This window comes from Cyprinus carpio, chromosome B5 (assembly GCF_018340385.1).
Source record: "Cyprinus carpio isolate SPL01 chromosome B5, ASM1834038v1, whole genome shotgun sequence".
NCBI lineage: Eukaryota > Metazoa > Chordata > Actinopteri > Cypriniformes > Cyprinidae > Cyprinus > Cyprinus carpio.
Window position 1 is genome coordinate 14,759,304 of NC_056601.1, and position 21,755 is coordinate 14,781,058.

The 21,755-nt window shown below is 37.5% G+C and overlaps 1 protein-coding gene across 4 annotated transcripts in view; it reads right to left on the reverse strand.

Moving 5' to 3' along the window:
* Positions 1-21,755, reverse strand: part of LOC109053927 (rhotekin-like) — a 63,240-nt gene that overhangs the window by 7,373 nt on the left and 34,112 nt on the right. For all 4 annotated transcript variants that reach the window (XM_042724563.1, XM_042724564.1, XM_042724565.1 and 1 more), the window contains exons 2-9: positions 6,392-6,591; positions 5,712-5,773; positions 3,995-4,048; positions 3,187-3,304; positions 2,649-2,873; positions 1,828-1,922; positions 1,105-1,210; positions 885-1,014 (exon numbers count right to left, since the gene is read on the reverse strand). In XM_042724563.1, coding sequence (XP_042580497.1) covers positions 885-1,014; positions 1,105-1,210; positions 1,828-1,922; positions 2,649-2,873; positions 3,187-3,304; positions 3,995-4,048; positions 5,712-5,773; positions 6,392-6,591 — 990 coding nt within the window. The remainder of the gene's footprint in view (positions 1-884; positions 1,015-1,104; positions 1,211-1,827; positions 1,923-2,648; positions 2,874-3,186; positions 3,305-3,994; positions 4,049-5,711; positions 5,774-6,391; positions 6,592-21,755) is intronic.

The window sequence follows — 21,755 nt, forward strand, 5'->3', positions numbered from 1 at the left end:
CTTTTTATTTATTATATAATGTGTACTGCATTAAGCTAACTGAGACTTGTTCTAGCACTTGTATATCATTGCTCTTTTGTTGATTTTGATTGCTTCCATTGTCCTCATTTGTAAGCAGCTTTGGATAAAAGCGTCTGCTAAATGACTAAATATAAATGTAAATGAGTCTATTGTCTATTTGTTCTAACAATGTAAAATAATTTAAGCTCAAATTTAATTACATTTATTTATGTGGTTTGGATCCATATAATAAGCAGAATAATGTACAGACTGACAGAGTTTACTTCAGAATGAAGACTGGTTGGACACATTTTACTATTCTAAATTCTAAATTCTATTAAAAGGATATAGTGTAAAATGTTAGTTTTTCACTTTCAATTTGTCCTTTAAAACATTTGAGCTACACAGTTATGCATTAAATTCTTGTTTGAATTCACAATCATAGTATACAATAGCAATACCTGTAGCGAAAGCTTTTGCACATATTTTGCAGAATTAAATAGCAATCTCAGTTCTAACCAGAAGGTGGCAGCAGAGCACAAGTAAAGTAAGTGTAGTGCCAAGCAGTCACCTGAGAGCTGAGGAATGTGCAGACTCACAGTGCAGCTCTCAGATGTTAAAACAAGCTCTTTGTGCACATGACAGACATCTCTCTAAGGGCACTGAAAGATCCAGACCCAGTGCATGGCAAACAAAACATCTTTTCATAGCTACTGACACAATGAGAAACGTTCCGACTAAAAAGAGACAATCCATTTGAAAGAGTGCTTTCATGATGTTCACAAAGAAAAATATCTCATGATATCTCCAAAAGCAGAAAATGACCCTGATATCATGTGCATAAATGAGCACGCTTGAAATTTCCAGAATAGCACAGAACTTACTTTGTTAATCCCAATAGTCAAGACCGGCTCCACATTGGCCTCCATGTCCTCTTTTTGATGATAACAGAAGAGATTTGTTCCTTTTAAAACACCGTAGACATTTGTCCATCCTTGTGGCTCACCTCCAAGCGAGAGAAAGGAAGGAGAACATTAGCCAAAGAAAACTGAAATGGAGAAATATGATATTGAGGTGAGTGAGTGCATGTGTTTCCAACACACCTTTACCCTCAGACAGCCACTCATCATCTGTTGTGTCATACAGTGAGGTTGAGCGGCCAGACGACAACATACACCACCATACAGAGGCAGCCAGTACGAACACTCCTCTACAGAGAGACAAAGAGACAGTAACCACTGAGAGAAAGATAAAAGAATGCTCAAATTACAAAGTTAGAAACTGTATTTTAAAACCCAAGTAAACAAGTTTTTCAAATGACATCATGTTTTGCACCCTATATTTTTAGTACATATTTTACAACAAAGTAAACTATCATCTGCGAGAGCCCAGCCCACACTTAGGCCATAAGAATGTCTGGAGTAACTCTTCACACATAAAGATGGCTATAAGCGCCTCTTATTGGCCCTTCACACACCATGACTGGCCATCCAGAGAAGTTTATGAGCATGACCCTAACACAATAAATCTGACAGAAGGCCTGTCTGTAATTAATTACCTGCAACGTGAAGAAAACTAGCACGTCATAAAAATAATGTGCTTTAATTAAAATCCCAGAAGGCATTTGTTGACAGAACTTGGATGTTACAAACTGTTTATCAGACAAAGCATCTCACTTTGTTACTTTAATAAAAAAAATAAAAAAAGTAAAGTATCAAAATTATTATATCAAATTACCTATTTTTGCACAGTACTTTGACATGTTTTCTAAATAAAGATGTTCCTGGGTACAAAAAGTTGAGTTTTAAAAAAGGTTTGGCAGCTCACCATTTCCTGTGATGGTGAGGTCATGTGTGCGGAAGCTATCCTGGACGTGAGAGAGATTGAGGGTTGTGTGAGCCAAAAGATGATATTTGGGGCCCCTATAAACACATAGAACACAATGAGAGAAAGCAATATGCAAACATATTTGAACTATGACTGTCAATCAAATACAAATAAATACAAATATAAATTAATGTTAAACTAATAAAGTAATCAAATTAATTGTGAATGAATTTACAATATACAATAATAGTATTTGCTTAAAAAAGCCCTGCAACAAAAAAAATAATAATTAGAAGGAATTGTTGAGACAAGTGAATATAAATAATTGAAAATCCATTACAAAGTGTTCAGTTTGGGGTTAGTAACTTTTTTTTTTTTAAGAAATTAATACTTTTATTCAGCAAGGATGCATTAAATTGATCAAAAGTGGCATTGATAATAATAAGTAACATTTCTTTAGAAACAAATCAGCTTATTAGAATGATTTCTGAAGGTTCATGTGACACTAAAGACTGGATTAATGGCTTTTCACAGAAATAAATTATATTTTAAAACAGCAAACATATTATAAATATATTTTCACAATATTTCTGTTTTTACTGTATTTTTGATCCAATAAATGCAGTCCTGGTGAGAATAAGAGACTTTTAAAGGCATTTAAAAAAATCTTACTGACCCCAGACTTTTAAACAGTATTGTATGCTGTATTCACATCATTGAACATAATTATATACAACAGTATTGTATTCACATCATTGAACATAAGTTCACAGGAATCCTTTAGATTCCCGTAGCAGCAGTGTGTTTATGTGTACACTTACGGTACAGAGGGCACGGGCAGCAGGATTGTCGCTCCCCCTCCATTGCTAGTGGTGCTGCAGGCTCCGGGCTCCAAGGCCGCCCTCATTTTCTTTCCTGCTGACCTTCCCAGAGATGAGCTCAGCTTGCTGGCCAGCTTCCGCGGTGTGCTGCCTGCTGAGTAGTCCTCCTCTGAACAACAGCTATACAGCTCCACCCGCAGCTCGAACCCTGGACTGGCCTCATTACTACACACAGGAAACACAGCGTGAATGAAGCCCTTTGTATTACTACATACATTTAATATCAATATATATTATTAAGTATATTAAAGTTTATTTAAATTTAAGTATAATGTATCTATCTATCTATCTATCTATCTATCTATCTATCTATCTATCTATCTATCTATCCATCCATATTTTAAAAGTGTACAATTTATATACTTTGATACAAACCAACTATAGCTGTTTTGGAAGTCACACCCAGATTAAACACTGTATTTGTATGGGATAAATGTCCAGAAACAGTTAAACTGACAAAATAAACAGGCACACTTACAAGACAATTGTGTTGTCAAAGCAGATATCTGTCAGCGTCCTGTCCACCATCACCATGTCTGTGTCAAAGATCTCTCCACCCAACTGAAGCAGACAGAACACAGCGCACCGATGCAGCTCTGAAAAATAAAGAAAGACATTTACATGATTTCTACTCCGAAGTCACACCTGCTGTCATGTCTTCACCAGTGTAGCTGCATATTTGGCCGAGTGCCTATAAAATCCCCCAGAGCAGCTCTGTTCATTCAGGAAACATTTACACCTGTGCACCTGTGTGTGTGCTGTCCTGCTTTTTCCTGCTCAGGGCAACATTAGTATCCGTGTATTTTTTCCTTGTACAAATTGTAGAACATGAATAATTGTGACAGTTTTAAATGTTTTTGCCCTAATCATTTCGATTTCTATTAAAATATATATGTTGCCATTAACGGGATAAAGCACAGATAAAAGCTTTCCCATGAGAGAATGCAATGTGGGTTCCTGTGTCACATTCATCAACATAATGTCACCTCTATCAGCTGTTCTAAGCACCTTAGGCAAAACTACATTAGTCACTGTTGTCTGGAAAAAGGTTTCCAGCGCCAGTAATGATATTCTGTTTACCCAGAGGGCTTTGCTGGCCCTGAATGCTTCATAAATAAATGTGTTTTTCGTTATGGCGGTAATGAATATACTGAATGCACAATGTATCTGAGCAATATTTTCTGTGTGCGTGCTATACCAAGGGTTATTAAGATCAAATATATTCTAAACAGCCTGCACTGTTATTTAACCTGCATATCAGAGTTAAGAGGAAAAACAGATGTTACCTCCTTTATTCTTAAAATACTCTGTGTCTTTCCACATTAGAGGTATCCGCAGATCTGCAAAAGAGAGGAATTGGAGGTCAGAGCGAAACACAAGGTTATAACACACACACACACACACACACTCAGTGTCACTCACAGCTGCAAGCAACAAATGCCGGCTGTCACTCCATGTCAATCAAAACAAAAATACGTTCACAACTCATCTGATATTTTATGCCATGCTACCTGCCAGTATAAATCACCAGTATAAACCATTATCATACTGGCCCACCCACAACATCAAGACCACATTCATCACTTCAGCCCACCTGGATGAACTCCTCTGTCAAGGTCTGTGTAACCAGGCTTGTTAATAATGACAGAACATCATTAAATTAATAGGAAGAGGTTGTTAGGGAACAATTAATATGGTACTGACTGCAGATGATGGACAGCAAAAAAAAAAAAAAAAAAAAAAAATGGAGGCTGCATGTGGGGACATTAAATTGTACGTGCATGGGATGAACTACATAATAAACAGTCTTGATGCATTTAAGTGGAATGATGGGTGCATGAGCAGGAATCCCACACAGAACATGCAGCTGAAGAAAGCACAGTGTATTTCTGCAAAACAGGAATGCTGGTCATAGATAAAATTCTATGAATTCCCCACCATGTTTGTTGGTTTATTAAATTTTTTTGCTAATTCCATCACTGCACAGAATTACACAGAATACTGTGTTGATTCCATCTGTGTGGCTGCATATGAGTGTGGTTTACATTAGTATGCATGTGATTCTGAAGTAGTGGTATAAGGTCCTCCACAACCTCTTCATAATGATGTCATAATTACAGCATTTACTGAGAATCAGCCCTCTTGGCCCCTCACTGTGGGTCTCAAACACAGATTGCCATGAGTGCAGTTGTGGAGTTTGAACTAGGAGTTAATAGCACTAGGTGTTTAGAGGGGGGTTGGCTACTCTAAAAGATCCAGACAGTAGGGAGGGGAGGACGGCTCGTAAAAGAAGCCCCTAGAAGACTGAGACACAGGCGCTGATATATAAAACAGCAGGGGTGTGATTTAGTGCTCAGACACCCATATAAACAGACTGGTATGCATGATTTACGCACAATACACAGACTCAAAATAAGAGAATGACTTCATATATATTTATGTATACCATTCAAAAGTTTGGGGTCAGCAATATTTTTATTGTTTTTTAAGGATGTCTCATGCTTACCAGAGCTGTATTTATTTGACCAAAAATATAGTAAAACCAGTTATATTGTGAAAGATTATTACAATTTAGGATAACTGTTTTATATTTTAACATGGTTTTAAAATGCAATTTATTCTTGTGATGGCAACGCTGAATTTTCTGCAGCTATAACTCCAGTCTTTATTATCACACGATCCTTTAGAAATAATTCTAATATGATGATTTGGTGCTCAAGAAACATTTCTTCTTATTATCTATGTCGAAAACATGTGCTGCTTAATATTTTTGTGGAAACTGTAATACATTTTTATCAGGATTCCTTGATGGATAAAAAGTTCAGAAAAACAGCATTTATTTAAACTTCATAGAAATCTTTTGTAACAATAATTACTATGGCACTTCTGATGTGATAGTTCTTTAAAACTCTTATAGACCCCGACATTTTGAACAGTACTGTATATATTTTTTTCATTACATAAATTAATCATTACTGCCTGAATTCTTTTCTGTGAACATACCTGAAATGGCTACTTTGCCTTTACATGGAGAACGGTCATCCATTGGACCTGCATCAAAAGACCTGAACACAAAAAAATAAGATACAAAGCACAATGTGTAAAATTATTCAGTTATAAATAATACTGTCTGGCAATGGTCAGACAAATAGATAGTCCTACCCCAAATGTAAAATATTGGTTGAACCAATGTTGTTGTGTCTGGTTTTGAGCTTAAATAAATAAAGCAAATGTACTATACATAGGTTCAAGATGACAGTACAAGTTCTTTTACTTAAAAGGCCCTGAGTATAATTGTCTCTTCATGGTAAACTGGAATACAAAAAATATTTTTTGAATACATTACACTCTTCACCATTTAAAGGGATAGTTCACCCAAAAATTAAATTTGATTTGTGTTCCAAAGATGGACGAAGGTCTTAAGAGTTTGGAACGGCATGAGGGTGAGTAATTAATGACAGAATTTTCATTTTTGGGTGAACTATCCCTTTAAAAGTTTCTATCTTCTATCTTTAGTTTTATGTTTATTTGTTTTGTGTCACATGTCAATGTGACTAAATGGACAGCCTATTTGTATTTGCCTCCAATTAACATTTAAAGGGTTAGTTCACCCAAAAATGAAAATTCTGTCATTAATTACTCACCCTATACTGTGAGTAAATGAATCAAAAGTGACCGCTGACCTGCGTGCGACCCGTTGCATGACTTGTGCCTCCTTCATGCGCTGCAGCTCTGACATGTAGGCCATGATGCGGGCGTTGCAGGTGAGGAGACTCTTGGAGGCCTCCAGCGCCTGGTCCCTCTGAGAACATGCGGCCAGCAGTTTACAAGCACCCTCACGCATCCGGATCTCATAGTCAATCTTCTTCTGGATGTCGCTGTCCTGAAAAAACAAAAACAAAAAAAACAAAGGCTAAAGTCAGGCTTATTCCCAGGATAAGGCCTAAAAATTTTACTCAACTAGACATGGAGGATTGACCTCATACAATAAAATGAAATTAAATAAAACATGCCACATAAATATTTTAGGTTAACTGCCATGTCTCCAGGGCCTTGAGATGATTTATGAGGAGTCAAACAAGGCAGTCTTCAATAGGAAAGACATTAGAGGAACTTAACATGAAGACAAACATGTTTTTTTACTTCTGCTTTTTGTATTAGATGAGATAATTAAAATATCTTAAAGCATAAATAATCTCTAATAAGCCCAAAAGTCCAAAGTACGCTAATAACACACTGAAGAAGTGTCCCATATGTCACCCATAACTGCACAGAGGTCACACCCCAGTCACATGACCGTCTGCTCCGTAATGGACTGTTCCAGCTAGCTGTGTCTCAATGCAGTGATGTATAAAATTGAACATGGGGGTTAACAAGCTAGAAGAGATGCTCTGACCTCTTGACTTCAGTTTACCCCCAAACAACCAGAGAGCAGGACATGAAATCATTTATACATGAACAGAGAGGGGCAAACTTTTAGGATGTGGTGCAAATTCTAGCATTTGAGGGGAGGCAGAGCATCTTTTAAGGGTCCTAGTTTCTCAGACTGAGGCTGGATTATGAACACAGGCAGAAAATAAGAACAAGGATGAAGAAAACAAAAGAAAGAGCTGGGGGAGAAAAGAAGAAAGACAGAGGTAGGTGTGACTGAGGATCTCCAATGGGTGAATAACCTACTTAAATTAACTCTGGAATGGGATTTAGCTTTAAGTCTACATGAAAATGAATGAGGAGGAGAAAAGGGCGGAAAAGAGCAAGTCAGCACAAAGCTTCAAATAGAGAAACAGAAGTCAGTTTAAGCCATAGTTCTTGATAAGATGACATTAAATTTGACAAGCAAAAATGAAGCTGTGAGGGACAGATGTATTTTCAGTGTTTGAAAATATTCAACATGTGCACTGATTGTACTTCCATCCATCAAGGTTTATTTCGTTTCTCAAATTAAAGATGCCTTGTTATCTCTGACGAAACAAGGTAATAACCTTGAACTACTGAAAAACAGTATGTTGGTCACTTTTTTTCTCAAGTGACGATTCAGACCCTCATATGCTTTGCCCTTCTGCCATCCACTGGGGCTCCTGTTGCCATGGCAACATCCCAAAAATCCTCTTTTGTGTGCAAATTTCAGAACCTCATTATAACCAGGCATCAATTAAGACAGCACCTCTTTTTGGTTCTCCTTTCAATGGAAAACATGATTTGTTGTACAGCTCACTGCAACAGATTGTATACTGTCAAAAGATGGACTAGATGTGCTCCAAAAGCAAAAACTCCTGTGGAAGGCTGAGCACAACAAGCCAGTCATGACCATTTAAGATTCTTAACAGACTCTAGACAGAGCTCAGGGAATTACAGCCACTATCCTGCTTGTACACAGAGACAGCCAAGTATAGAGCAGTTCAGAGAAGTTCACTGCCAACAGCCATCAAAACACTGTCAGCGTGAGAGAGCACACAGCTGGAGAAAAGAGTGTGTTTGAGAAAGAGATAGATGATCTGTAATTGATGTGACGTACAAGTTTGAGAAATTTTAAGAAAAAAAAATTCTGCAAGGAATAGAGTGGATTCAGTTTTGCACTTAGCGTGGAAATTGCATATTGCTGGTTCTCAGATTTGGACCCGGTGTTAAACTGTGTAAAGAAAATCCAATATTAGTTTCTTATGGTTTTATATTACTAGCAGTAATATCAAAAACTGTAGTAATTCTAATATTCTGTTACACAAAAAGGTGATGTAGATGATGTAATTTTTCGTCAAGCCAAACACAGTCAGCATAGCAAACAGTGACACACTGCATATTGGGGCTCGCTGTATACGATTTCTTAAACAATGTAATTTGCTCTTTGCTTGCAAATGAGACAAACCGACAATCCAGCTCACTTCAAAAATGCAAATTTTCAGTCCATTCAGGCTAGAAAGAACAATACTCATCATCATTGTTTTTCTTTTTAACTATTTGTTTAACAAAACTGAAAACAGACAGTGGCAATGGAGATTTTCAACTGATTTATAAATAAGACCAGGAAATTACTTCTCCATTTCAGATTGTCGAATTAAATTTGAGCTTGTGCCACAGTACGAGTTATTGGTGTATACATGACCTATGGGCATCTGTTTTTTTTAATTGACATAATAGTTTTGATTCATAAAAAAGGTTTAAAAAAATGTGTTGTTTGTTTCAATTTTTTCTTGTCAAGCATTACCGAAAAGATATATATGGGTTGTTTTAAGGGATGAGACTACAATTATGATTTTATTGATTAACTGATTTTTGTTTCACAGCAGAGATGGAATGCTTACAGAGGGTATATGTGACACTGAAGACTAAAGAAATTGCTGCTGAAAATTCATTTGATTAAAAATTACCATTACAGGAATAAGTTACAATTTTAAATATATTTAAACTGTTATTTTAATTTATAATAAAAACATTTCAAAATATTACTTTTTTTATCAAATAAAGGTCTTGGTGAGACAAGATAAGACACTTCTCTCAAAAACAGTAAACATAAAACTGTAGGTTAGTGCTATTAAACAGTATACAGCATTCTGAACAGCAGTGAAAATAAACACTTAAGTTAGCGCTGCAGGAATTAGCATGTAGTAAATACACAACCACATGACACAAAGACCCTTCAAAAACACTTGCAGCATTGCCAAGTGCCACCATCCCTTTTGACAGGTGCCAGGGCAGAGCAGCATGCCAGCTGGTGTGTGTGTGTGTGTGTGTGAGTGTGAGTGTGAGTGTGAGCGAGGGTGGCGGGCTGGCAGCGGAGGGTGTGAAAGAGCGAGGGAGGAGCGATGAGAGGAGGAGGGAGGAGAGTACAGCCAGCGCTCTGTTCCCCGGTAATGAAGCGTGAGTGTTGAAAATGAACCCAGATGGGAATAATTGAGGGAGATGGAATCTTCCCCAAGTCGTCAGAAAGATAGAGGACGCAAGAAAGAGTATGAAAAAATATAATGAGTCTGTAATTACAGTGAAAAATGCCTGTTAAAATGTTAATTTCCACCACACTTCAGAGAGCCCTGAAACCCTACAGCTACAGGACCACCAGGAAAATGATTGGTTTATTGCTGTGAGACAAGCAAACTTGGACTTAGCAATTATTAATAATTACACAATGATGTTGGTCTTGTTCTCAAAGCACTCAAAACCTCCAGCGGATGCGAGACATTTAAATGTGGTGATACAACTGCAGGAGGAATATCGGAAGCACATTTTTTCAGTGTCAGGGGACGTGAGTCATGGGAAATGACTACGGTCTTTAGAGAATAGGGCACACATTTGAAGTCTTTCCCCCTGAAAACACCTTAAATAATGAATGTGAACTAATGACTCTCTAATGTCAAATGAAAGAACGTAAACAAGGGAACCAGCCACATGGAGCCAGATAATGAGTTGCTGATTTGATCTAAATCACATTAACACACCAGTTGATGTTTGCAGCTTGAGTCATTTCAGCCCAAATATTTACAAACACCTTTCACACTTGAAATTGAACTTATTTAAAAGTCGTTTCAACCCCGTGTTAGCATCATAATAGGTTATTTGATCCATGTTAGTGTATCAAATGATTCAAAAATAAAAGTTCTGTCATCATTGACTCACATTATCGATACATTTTACATCAAAAATATCTTCTTTTGTGATCCACAGAAGAAAGTAAGTACAGGTTTGGAACAACTTTTCTTCATTTCATTTTTGGGTCCCTAAGCATTTACACAGTATCTACATTTACATACACCCAAATAATCCATTTATAATCTGAATGATGGCTTAAATGAACTAAAATATCTTCATGTAAACACCTCAATCCAATCAACTGAGCTCAAGCCACATGAAATTTCAATCAACTGCCACATTTATGGTTCATAACAGAACTTCACGAATCTGAAATTGGATTGGATTGATTCTGACAATTAGTCCATGTGAACATACCTAGTTTTCAAGAACCTCTACATTTAGCTTAACTGTGCTTTATATCCCAGGGTTAAAAACAGCGCTAACCCTCTTTCTACATTACAGGTGTGAAATGTTGCTTAACTCGAGGTTAAAAGTGGTCATAATCTGCAGGTTAAGACTGAGTTAAGCGTAGCGTGAAAAGCCCATTAGCAATTACCAAATTGCCACTTTTAAAAGCAATTTTGCTAACATTTTGTCATTAGCCATTGTGAGCTAAAGCAGCCTACTAAATAACAATGTGAAGTTAATATGCTCTCTGAGGGTTTCACGGCATCAAGCGATGTCCTGCAGGACATTTCTCTCTGGGATAATGCTCTTATCCGCTTGTTTGTTTTGCCTGTTCTGTTTCTCATGCTGAAGCTAATCTTAAACTTTGACTTCTCTCCCATATCATACACAATGACGTCAGTAAACAGGGTCTCAATTCTCAGATAATCAGAGCTCATACTGTTGCAACATGATAAAAAAAATTCACCTTTTTGACGAATTTTAGCAATTAGCAGCACTGATGTATCATTTATCATTAGGAACTTTGCCTTTAAATGTCTTTAATGAGTCCAAATTTACTTCTCAGAAAATATTTGCTCTTCTCAGAGGACTCAAATGCTCTGAGGTCATTTCCTGTCATGAAAAATGTGGCTGCAGTGATCTGTGTGAAGCTCTCCTGATTGACAGCAGCAGCTGTGACTCCTGAACTGCAATGCTAAAGAGACGGGAGAATGAAATCTTCTGGGCTACGCTGACCAGTTTAAAACATATGACCTGGATCACTATTGCTCACAGCTGCTTAAATGTGTGCGTCAATGTGAACCTAAGAAGCACTAGAAAATGGCCCATTATGTTAACCACAGGCCTGAAAACACACAGGAAATTATCATTACCTTTAACACTAAGGGAGATTACTGAATAAGCGAAAAGGGATGGTATTATATTCTTCAGCTACTTTACCAATTTGCTTTTCACTGAAGTTCACACAACAGTAATTAACATACTCTTCTGTATTTCTGAACTTTGACTTTCTCTCACAGTAAAAACAAAATATGGTGACACCCAAAGGCAAAACACCAATTGAAAAGGCCAAATCACTGACCACACCCACAGACACACTGGATTTCACTGACCAAGGCCTGTCAGCCTCCAATTAGTCAACCACAAATATGCACCCGCCTTCCCCATCTGTTCCACCCAATCCCAGCGCTCCTCCTTTCATTCTTGTGGTGCAAGCCGGCAATGAGGACAGTATTGGACTTTCCCATCGATACGGGTGGAAATGTAGAGAAACAAGCTTGGGAATGAGCCACATGGGGTTGGAAAGGGCAAAAAAGGGACACCAATGACTGAGTAAAGTTTTGATGATTCAGTTTTCTGCAGGGCAAAAGCCAGTTCCTTCTGCGTAATCTAAGCTATCCAGTTACATAAAAGATAAGTCATACTAACAAGTCATGGCTTAAGCTTACAAGAATGTATGACATATGGTCTAGCGTACACTCCGGGACCAGGGGCCAGTTGCATAAACTGCTTAATCTAGTCTTAAAGGTTAGTCATTTAATATTTTTCTTCAAGACTGGTCATTACTTTTTAAATGGTGACCCATACTCAGAATTCGTGCTCTGCATTTAACCCATCCAAAGTGCACACACACAGCAGTGAACACACACAGCAGTGAACACACACCCGGAGCAGTGGGCAGCCATTTATGCTGCGGCGCCCGGGGAGGAGTTGGGGGTTCGGTGCCTTGGTCATGGGCACCTCGGTCGTGGTATTGCCAGCCCGAGACACAACCTTAGGGTTAGGAGTCAAACTCTCTAACCATTAGGCCATGACTTTGCCATCAGAAGACTAATGCAACAATATTTTACAATATTACTGTTTTTACTGTATTTTTTATCAAAAATGCAGGCTTGGTGAGCATATGAGACTTCTTACCAAAGGTTTTGAATGGTAGTGTACTGTTAATATAAAATTGCTAAGATGGCTTCAAAAGACATGAAGTAACTATAGAATATTCCTACAAAACAACCATCATATACTTTTTTCACAAAAGAAAAAACATCCTCTAAAAATGTCCGGTAAACACCTAGTGACTACAGACTCAGAAAATCCACTCTAGAGTCTGAAGAGCTAAATTTCTATGACAACCAGGAAAGGTACTAGCATTGTTTGAGAGGAAACAGTGCAGGTCTTTTGGCAGCCAAGCTGCTGTGGGGAAGGTTCTGTTGACCTGCGTTAACCCTGCCAACCCATTTAAAATGCTACCGAAATATTGAAGAAACACTGCCAGTGGAAGCTGCATCATGTGCAATGATTCTATAGAAAATAACAGCCTCAACAGGCAAGCTATACTCCAGACACAGATTTCACCCTGTTAGTACTGCGTAGGCCAAAATGGAATCCTATTTAAGCTGCACAGCAATACACAAGTCTCATTATTAGCGCACAATGGGCCATTTGAGATGTTGTGTATGTGTGAGAGGCCAGGCTAAAACGCACAGTGTGTGACTATGGCTCTACAGCCAGCTGTTCCCACACAAAGACGAGAAGCTTTCCAGCACAGCTGGTTTTGGACAACTAAAATGGGTGTGTGCATTTACGTTTGGGGAAAAAGAGGTGTCTGTGTGTGAGTTGCGCAGGTTGAGACAGAAAAAAGAAGGGGTGTGTGCATACATGTGCGTGCTTGAGCTGTGAACTTTGATTAAACACAGCCCACATCTGTGATGAAAAATATATTTATGATATTGTGTAGGTGTTTATGTGCAATCTGGGAATTGGTGCAAGCAATGATGTCTGTGTGAGTTTGAGCTGATGCCATATCTGACTCCACAAGGAGAATAAAGACTATTGAGATCCTAATCCATAGAATCAACACTACTTCTTATGGTTAAAAATGTAATATCTCAGACAGCTACATGGACTAGATCTATAAAAATATATTGTGTGTTTAATATTTAATTCATAGCCTAATTTTCATAATACTAATACACATCACACCCTTTGTCTATGTTTAGGTCATAACATTAGTGCTAGACATAAAATTTTATTATGACAAAGTCTAAAGTGAAACTTTGAAACCAGCTCTAAATAATGTAAAGGGCATAAATCTTCCTCTTAGCCTACAGTTTTTGCAGTGGTTTGAAATAACCTTACTTAACCTGCTTATGCAAAGTCTGCAGAATTAAGAATCACAACTTGACTTAATTGAGCTTGACTTAACCACAATGTTTTATGCATATTCTGATAAGTAAAAGTCTGTTTGTGATTGTCCAAATGAAAATAACTCCTTTATAAAATCACATACATTTGTTTGCTCTTTAAGAATTAGATTTGTTCATTCATTCACTTACATTTATTTTAAGTGTTCATTCATATTTCTGGACAATGAATTGCCATGAATTTTCCCATCACCTTTTGTGATAACTGGATATCAATATTTAAAAATTATTTTGTGTCAGACTGATTTGCTAATAAATCATACAAATCATTTTATGAACAAGTTTAAACGATTTATGGAGAAACCCTATTCTAATTATAATACATTAATTTTAGTAAACCTAATGCATACAAGTTTAAATAAGGAATTAAACCATTAGCCACAGAACCATAAGATCTGGATTAACCACTGAAATGAAATCAAGGGGTTCACTACCTGTTAACATTTGCAAAAAAAAAAAAACCTGTATATTGTACAAAAACACAGGCAAAATCCACATGAATGGCAATCCATCCAACACAGGCACTCTCCAGTCTTCCTCCATTTCCGAGCAGCACCGACCCTCTCTTCATTCCCCAAACACAGCATGTTCATCTCGGGGCTGATACTTGATGCCCTTCTTCAGCCAGGTTACGCCCCGGCTCTGGCGATCCCTGCTAAACCCTTTACAGGCTCAGTTTCTGGGCTAGTGGAGGTAAGAGGGGTGTGGGGGGTCTGCTTGCCTCGGTGACACACTCAAGCTGATCTGTATTCCCTTATGGCTGTTAATCTCAGACTTTGATGCTGTCGGAGGCCGAGTGTGGAACTGGTCTCTAATCAGCTCAAGCGGGCTAATTGGCGGTTAAGCACCTCTGGCAGCTCTAAGTATAGAGCTGTGATGAGAAGTGGAAGCAGTGACCTTGAAGGACCAGTGCACCATCAGGTTTTCACCAGTGTAGAACAACTGAGCCACAGACATACACAATTTGTTACAATATGTACAATGTTCTATATACACTACTCTACTGAATATCATGTATACTGGAGCAAATATTTGCTAGTCCCCATAATGCCTGATTTATGTCACCAGTAGGCTGAATTTAAATTAGTACATTATTTTACTAGATAACACTGCCATTCAAAAGTTTGGGATCAGTAAGAATTTTTTTTAATGGCGTCTCTTTTTTAATATGCTCACCAAGGCTGTCTTTATTTGATCAAAAATACAGAAAAAAAAAACAGTAATATTGTTAAACATTATTTCAATTTCTAATATTGGTTTTCTGATTACAATTTACAATTTAAAATAGCAGTTTCTATTGTAATATGCTTTAAAATAGAATTTATTTCTGTGACGCAAAGCTGAATTTTCATCAACCATTACTCCAGTCTTCAGTGTCACATGAAATCCTGAAAAATCCAGAAAAAAGTATCACAGGTTCTAAAAAAAACTAAAAATTAAATTATAATAAATATGAAGCAACACAATTGTTTCCAACATTGATAAAAAAATCAGGATCATGTGACACTGAAGACTGAAGTAATGGCTGAGGAAAATTCAGCTTTGCTTTACAGGAATAAATTATATTTTAAAGCATATTACAATAAAAACTGCTATTTTAAATTGTAAATTGTATTTTGATCAAAAGTCTTAATGAGCATAAGAAACTTTGTTAAAAATATTAAAAATCTTACTGATCTCAAACTTTTCAATGATAGTGTATATTACAATGTTATAATGTAATCATAATTTTGTTTGAAGTGGCCATTTTCAACCTCACTCTGACCCTTAAAATTAAAAAGTCTATTTTGGCTACTGTACCTTTAAGTCTTCTATATGCAAATCACCTCTATTATGGCTGAATACTAAATAGGTACAAATATGAGTGGTTATAAACCAAATGTTCTCATGGTTATGAAATAAATACCATGAGGATTTCTAAACTATACATTTTCCATAACTGTGGACTGAGTGGACTAGAAAGAGTTCTTTGTGTTGTGGATGATTGAGTCAACATACATTGAACTCTCATTTCAAAAGAGCAAGGAAAATCTTGTTTTCCATGACATGTTCTTTTTAAATGTCAGCTCTTCCTGTGAATGGACTGCATTAAAATGCAACAGAGCTCAGCTTTAGTTCTCCTTCACACTGGTTTGACTTTGATGAACGCCTGAGATGCATGATTGCAGATGTATGATTCTGTATGACCTGAGTTAGCTTTCTTTTACATTAACTATGCATGTGGCATTTGGTAGATAAAGGCGTGTATGCACTGCAGCTATGAGGTCGTATGTTTACATCATAAAGATAGAAGGTACCTGATAAACAGATTAACAAGAGTCAGTGCACTAAGATGATCCAATGAACTGACCCCACCAAGAGGTCATATTTTGGCTGTTTAAGCATGACCCTGTTCACCCCCGAACTAAGGACTGAACACTCTGTGAATATTTTTCTCCCTTTACACTTCAGCTGATTGGCTCAAAGACAAAAATGTCCATGAGCGAAGACAGCAGATTTCAAACCACATATTTCCAGAGAGCGGCAACTGAGCAGCTGCTATTGAAATGCTTGAAAATGTAAATGATTACATTTCTCCAGGAATTATAGACCTCCTCGAACCTCCAAAATGACCAATAAACTAAGTTAACGTCTTCACAAATAAGAAGCGCCAGCAGAGAAAGTTTATTACTGTAATCATAGTAAACATCTCTCTCTCTCTATGCACAGTTTTGTTGAACGCTCCCTAATTCTGGACTGCGCATAACCGAGCTGTTGTGCCTCATTAAGATCAAGACTGAGAGAGTGTGCGCATAGAGCTTAAACAGCAGAAAGACCCCCTGTAGAATCGACATGATCCGCCTGCTTTGTACCCTCACAGTTGCCGCCTACTATGACTAAATGAGAAGTTCAAGCTTCCAGACATTCACTGGGATCGTTTACAGTAACAAAGAAACAGGCTTAATGTTTTGCAACTCTGTATTTGATGCCAAAGGCAAGTTTTATAACAAAGAAGTGAGCCCCTTTGTTATGGTTTTCCCAATACACTACTGACTCCTTAATTAATGCACAAACGCAGCTGTGTGACTGGTGTACTAGTGCTGGGATATCTTCATTAGCATGTCTATTAAAGTGCAGGTCTGCAGGCCCTGCTGAGCAAACAAACTCAGCTGCCATGAGCTCACCTGACTGGAGAAAAATGGAAATAGAGTAAGAGACTTCCCAAGAGGTGGATACAGGTTTCAACATTTACAAACACACCAAGTTTTTGAAAAAGTATTTTAGGTATTTACTGTATTTGTAGGGCTGTGCAAAAAATCGAATACGATTTTCATGCACATCTCTTCAGTAAAGACGCTCCTGTGATTAGTAGTATATCTCCAGCACGTGCGTTAAGATCAGGGTTGCCAGGTTTTCACAATAAATCCTCCCCAGTTGCTTCTCAAAACTAGTCTAAAACTAGCCCAGTCGCGTTTCCAAGAGGTTCCCCGATAAAAATTGCATCCCGGGGTTAAAATATACGTTTTTGGCAGGGTTTCCCTGGTAATATTCGCATTTTAGGGGCTAAATATCACGTTATTGGTATTGGGGTCGCTTCAACCCGAGGTTATGAAAAACAACCGCAGACTTGGCAACACTGGTTCAGGTGGAGCGGCATTTACTACACAGAGCCGTAGTCCACCAACAAGCTACACAAAACCGCTTTGTTTTTCATGTCTGCGGGTTGAAGCGACCCCAGTACCAATAACGTGATATTTAGCCCCTAAAATGTGAATATTACCAGGGCAACCCTGCCAAAAAACTTATATTTTAACCCTGGAATGCAATTTTTATCAGGGAACCTCCTGGAAACGCGATTGGGCTAATTTTGGACTAGTTTTGAGAAGCAACTGGGCAGGATTTGTTGTGAAAACCTGGCAACCCTGATCTTAACGCACGTGCTGGAGATATACTACTAATCACAGGAGCGTCTTTACTGAAGAGATGCGCATGAAAATCGTATTAGATTTTTTGCACAGCCCTATGTATTTGCTAAAAATAGTAAACCGATGAACTATTACAATTTAGAATATATTATTACTATAATGTATAATATATTACTATTTTAAATTGTCAGTGGTTGAAAAACATTTCTTATTATTATCAATGTTGAAAACAGTTGCGCTGCATAATAGTTTTTGCAGAAATCATGAAACTTATTTTCAGGATTCTATATTGAATTGAAAGTTCAAAAGAACAGCATTTATTTAAAACGGTGTTTACTATCACCTTTTATTTATTTAATCTCTAAAAATAAAGTATGCATTTCTTTTAAAAAAAAATCATACTGACCTCAAACCTCCAACTCTTATGAATATTATGAACTATTTTGAACATGAGCATGAGTCATTCAAAATCCATTTCACGTCATTGCATTAACACTCAGTCATTTAAATCCACAATGACATCCACTAAATCCTCTTTAGTACATAAAGCATTGTCCTGTCATTCACTTATAATTACGGCAAGTACTGTTCAAACTGAAGCAGGCTGTGGTCAGGAAGGAGAGACTAGGAGATCAAATCTACAGATTTTGTTGTGGTTGTTTACTCTTCTGATCTGCAGCTTTACTTGAAAGATGATTGCAAAGAGGAGTATATGCATAAGCAATTATCAGGGAGTGAGAGAAAGAGAGAGGCCCATTAGTCAACAAGCTCACAGCTGAATTAAAATTCAAACACAGCACCATTTTATCATTCTGAGGGCTAGTGTGCAGGAATATAAAGCGTTTTGCCTGTTTCAGTATCACTCTGTTTTCTTTCCCTTGTCTTCTGTCTATGTTCTTCCTGTAAGTATGGATGAACACTCACTGCTAGTAAACTACACCAATACACACAATCAATAAAGACTGTGTGCGCAGTGTGCAGTTTATAGTAATGTTCTTCTAGTTCTAGTGCAATTCTAATGCAAGCTGCAAGAGCAAGACACTCATCAATTGTACAATCCACATACCTTTAAGTTGTTCTTTTGTTCGTTTTTTTTTACATAAACCAATATGAGAGCTGTCTCAGATTTGTACCACCTAATGGTGCAGATATAAAAATCACACAAAATAAAAGCTTTCCATTATCAATAACACTGTCAGCCCTGATTACGTTTGTCCATTAATGAAAGTGTTCGATAACACTTTCCAGCTATGGAGACTGTAAGACTGATTATTATTTAACTCATCATGTGATCCCCTATGAGTTGACCTGCTCAAAGTAAAATAAAACCGTTTTTATTAGGCTACTGATATGGATGGAGTTTTCATCTTAGGTGAAAGAATATCATTTTAAACATTCATTCTTCTTCCAAAATACTGGTCCCTTTGTAGGGTCGCAGGGATTCTGAAGCCTATCCCAGCAAATATTATGCATTTACGTGTACATTTTCTAACGAGGGATCAAAAAAAAAAAAAAAAATACAGACTGTACATTTAACTTAATCTTGGCAATAACAATTCTAGATTTATTTCAAGTTCTGTTCACACACAATCTGGAAACGACAAAAATAGATGCACCAACCCAGCAGATTTTTTACACATGCAAATACATAAACAGACAGGCATGCATTTCCCTGAGATCTTTCTCACGCAAGCTGATAGCAGCTCACAGCAGGGCCGGGACAGACTGAAAACATAGAAAAAACGAGAAAATAATAAAACTGGGACAAAACAGAGAAAACAGAGGAGGAAGCATAAAAAAAAGAAAATAGAGGAGTGATGGAAACAGAAAATACTATACAGGTCCTTGAAGGGATACTGAATTTGTCAATTTTAAAAAACGGGGTAAGTGTTACTTGAAGGGGGAAATGAGGGAACTAGAAAGAGAGATATTTTAAGACATATATAGAGCATCTGCACCAGTTCAGTCTGCTAAGATGTGCTCTAGTAACACACATGTCAAACACATCCAGACATACACAGAAAGCAGGATGAAAAATCTAGCAGAAATACTGCTCTCAGTGTGATCTGTGTGTTTTCCAGAATCTAGAATAGCTCATCGAAGCAGGAAGAAAGAGGGAAAGAAACAGAAGACTGTGGGAAACTGAAGAGAAGAGCATTCGCTGATAGCGTTTATTTGCTTACATTGTCTGAATTGTTTTAACTCCTGATTCACTACAAAAATGTCCCAAAATGTCCATTATGCAGGCTGGTTCTGAGTGCTAGGAAGTGGACAGTCATGATTTTGCATATATTGCTGGGACTGCATCCTGACACCTGAATCAGCTATTTTATATGAAAAAAAAACAACAACAACAAAAAAAAAACACTTCTCTGAACAGTTATAATGCTCGTTCATATAACACACACAGTCTACACTAAAGTCACAAGAATTCTTAGGGAACTTAATGTTCTTTAGAAATTAACACTCTGCAGAAAGCTGCTGTAAATTCTAAGTAAGAATGATTAATAAGCGTGCTTGTAGTAATCATTTACAACCAGCCATGTCACCCTCCCATGCTGAAACACCAGCCTAGCAGTTTAGTGGCAAACTACGTTTAAATTGCATTTTTGCTTTGCAGAAGGAGGTCAGTGAGCTATAAGGCAAAAGGCCCCTGAGGAACATACTCCGTTTAAACTCATAACATAGTCTGCTTGTGTGTTATTTTGGTGTTTTGAGTGTGTGGACCCCCCTATGCTCAAAGCTACCACCTCCAGATAAAGCACACAGAGCCACTGACACACACAAAGAGCAGTGCACATTAAAAACCTGCACACACAAGGCCCACATGCTGCCCTCTCTCCCACTACTACAACAGAATACTGCTGTCTAACTCGTGTATGAAAACATAGCTTTGACATGAATATTTAATAGCTCAAATAAAAATATCCCTCACAAAAGCACTGTCTCCAACACAATAAATATCTGCCTTTTCTGAGAATGCACCTCCCTGACATATACACATACATATACATAAAGAGCAGGTATATTTAAAAGTGGTTTACCTCTTAACTACTATGACTATTCACAACAACAGCAAAAAAGATTTTAGTTTACACTGAACCATGCATTCCAGCAGACCTTTATCCTTATTTCAGTAAATGAAATAAAATAAATCTTTGATTAGACTGAACTCACTTTTTAAATTAAAAGAGCTAAATTGATCCTCTGGTTGAAAACACCATTTTAGGCCTTAAAATTGTTACAGCAACTGATTCCACCACACACACAAACATATGAGCAGGCACTCATGAATACACCCTTCCATATGGGCAATGTGAGTGTGAGTGAAGCTGAGGATTCAGCAGTGCTCCAGTGTGATGAACACATTGGCATTTCAACCTCTCAGACTGGCAGCCACAGTGACAGGACTGCTTCACTCAGCCATGCAGCCTATAATAGTGAAATTTCTCCCATCCATCTCTCTGTCTCTGTCCCAAACCATCTACGCTTCTTGTCATTCTCTGGTCTGTGCAGATAAATGGCACTGTCAAAACAAACACTACACACAGTCCAGCTTGACAGTAAACAGTCTTGCTGCGGAGTCTCCCATGACTTCACATGATGGTCTAAGAGGCAATTATTTGAAATAAGTTGAAATAAATGCTTAATAAAGCGGTTACATACACAATGAAGATACCGTATAAAATATAATCAAAATGGAACTGTAACAGGAAATCTACAAATATAGTCTAAAGCTGTGATTTCTCAAGGGGCAATATGTTAGCTGCATCTCTGAAGACAATTGCGAGGAAGGAAAGGCATCTCTTCAGCAAATATTGATTCACTAAATGCGATTCGACTGCAGCAGCAGCTAGCAGGCCTGAACTGAATCCTGCACATCATGACAATCCACCAAACATTCTCACATTGATCTTCATTGATTAAATTCCTGAGAGAAAACACCACATTGAGGGTCACGAACAAAATGA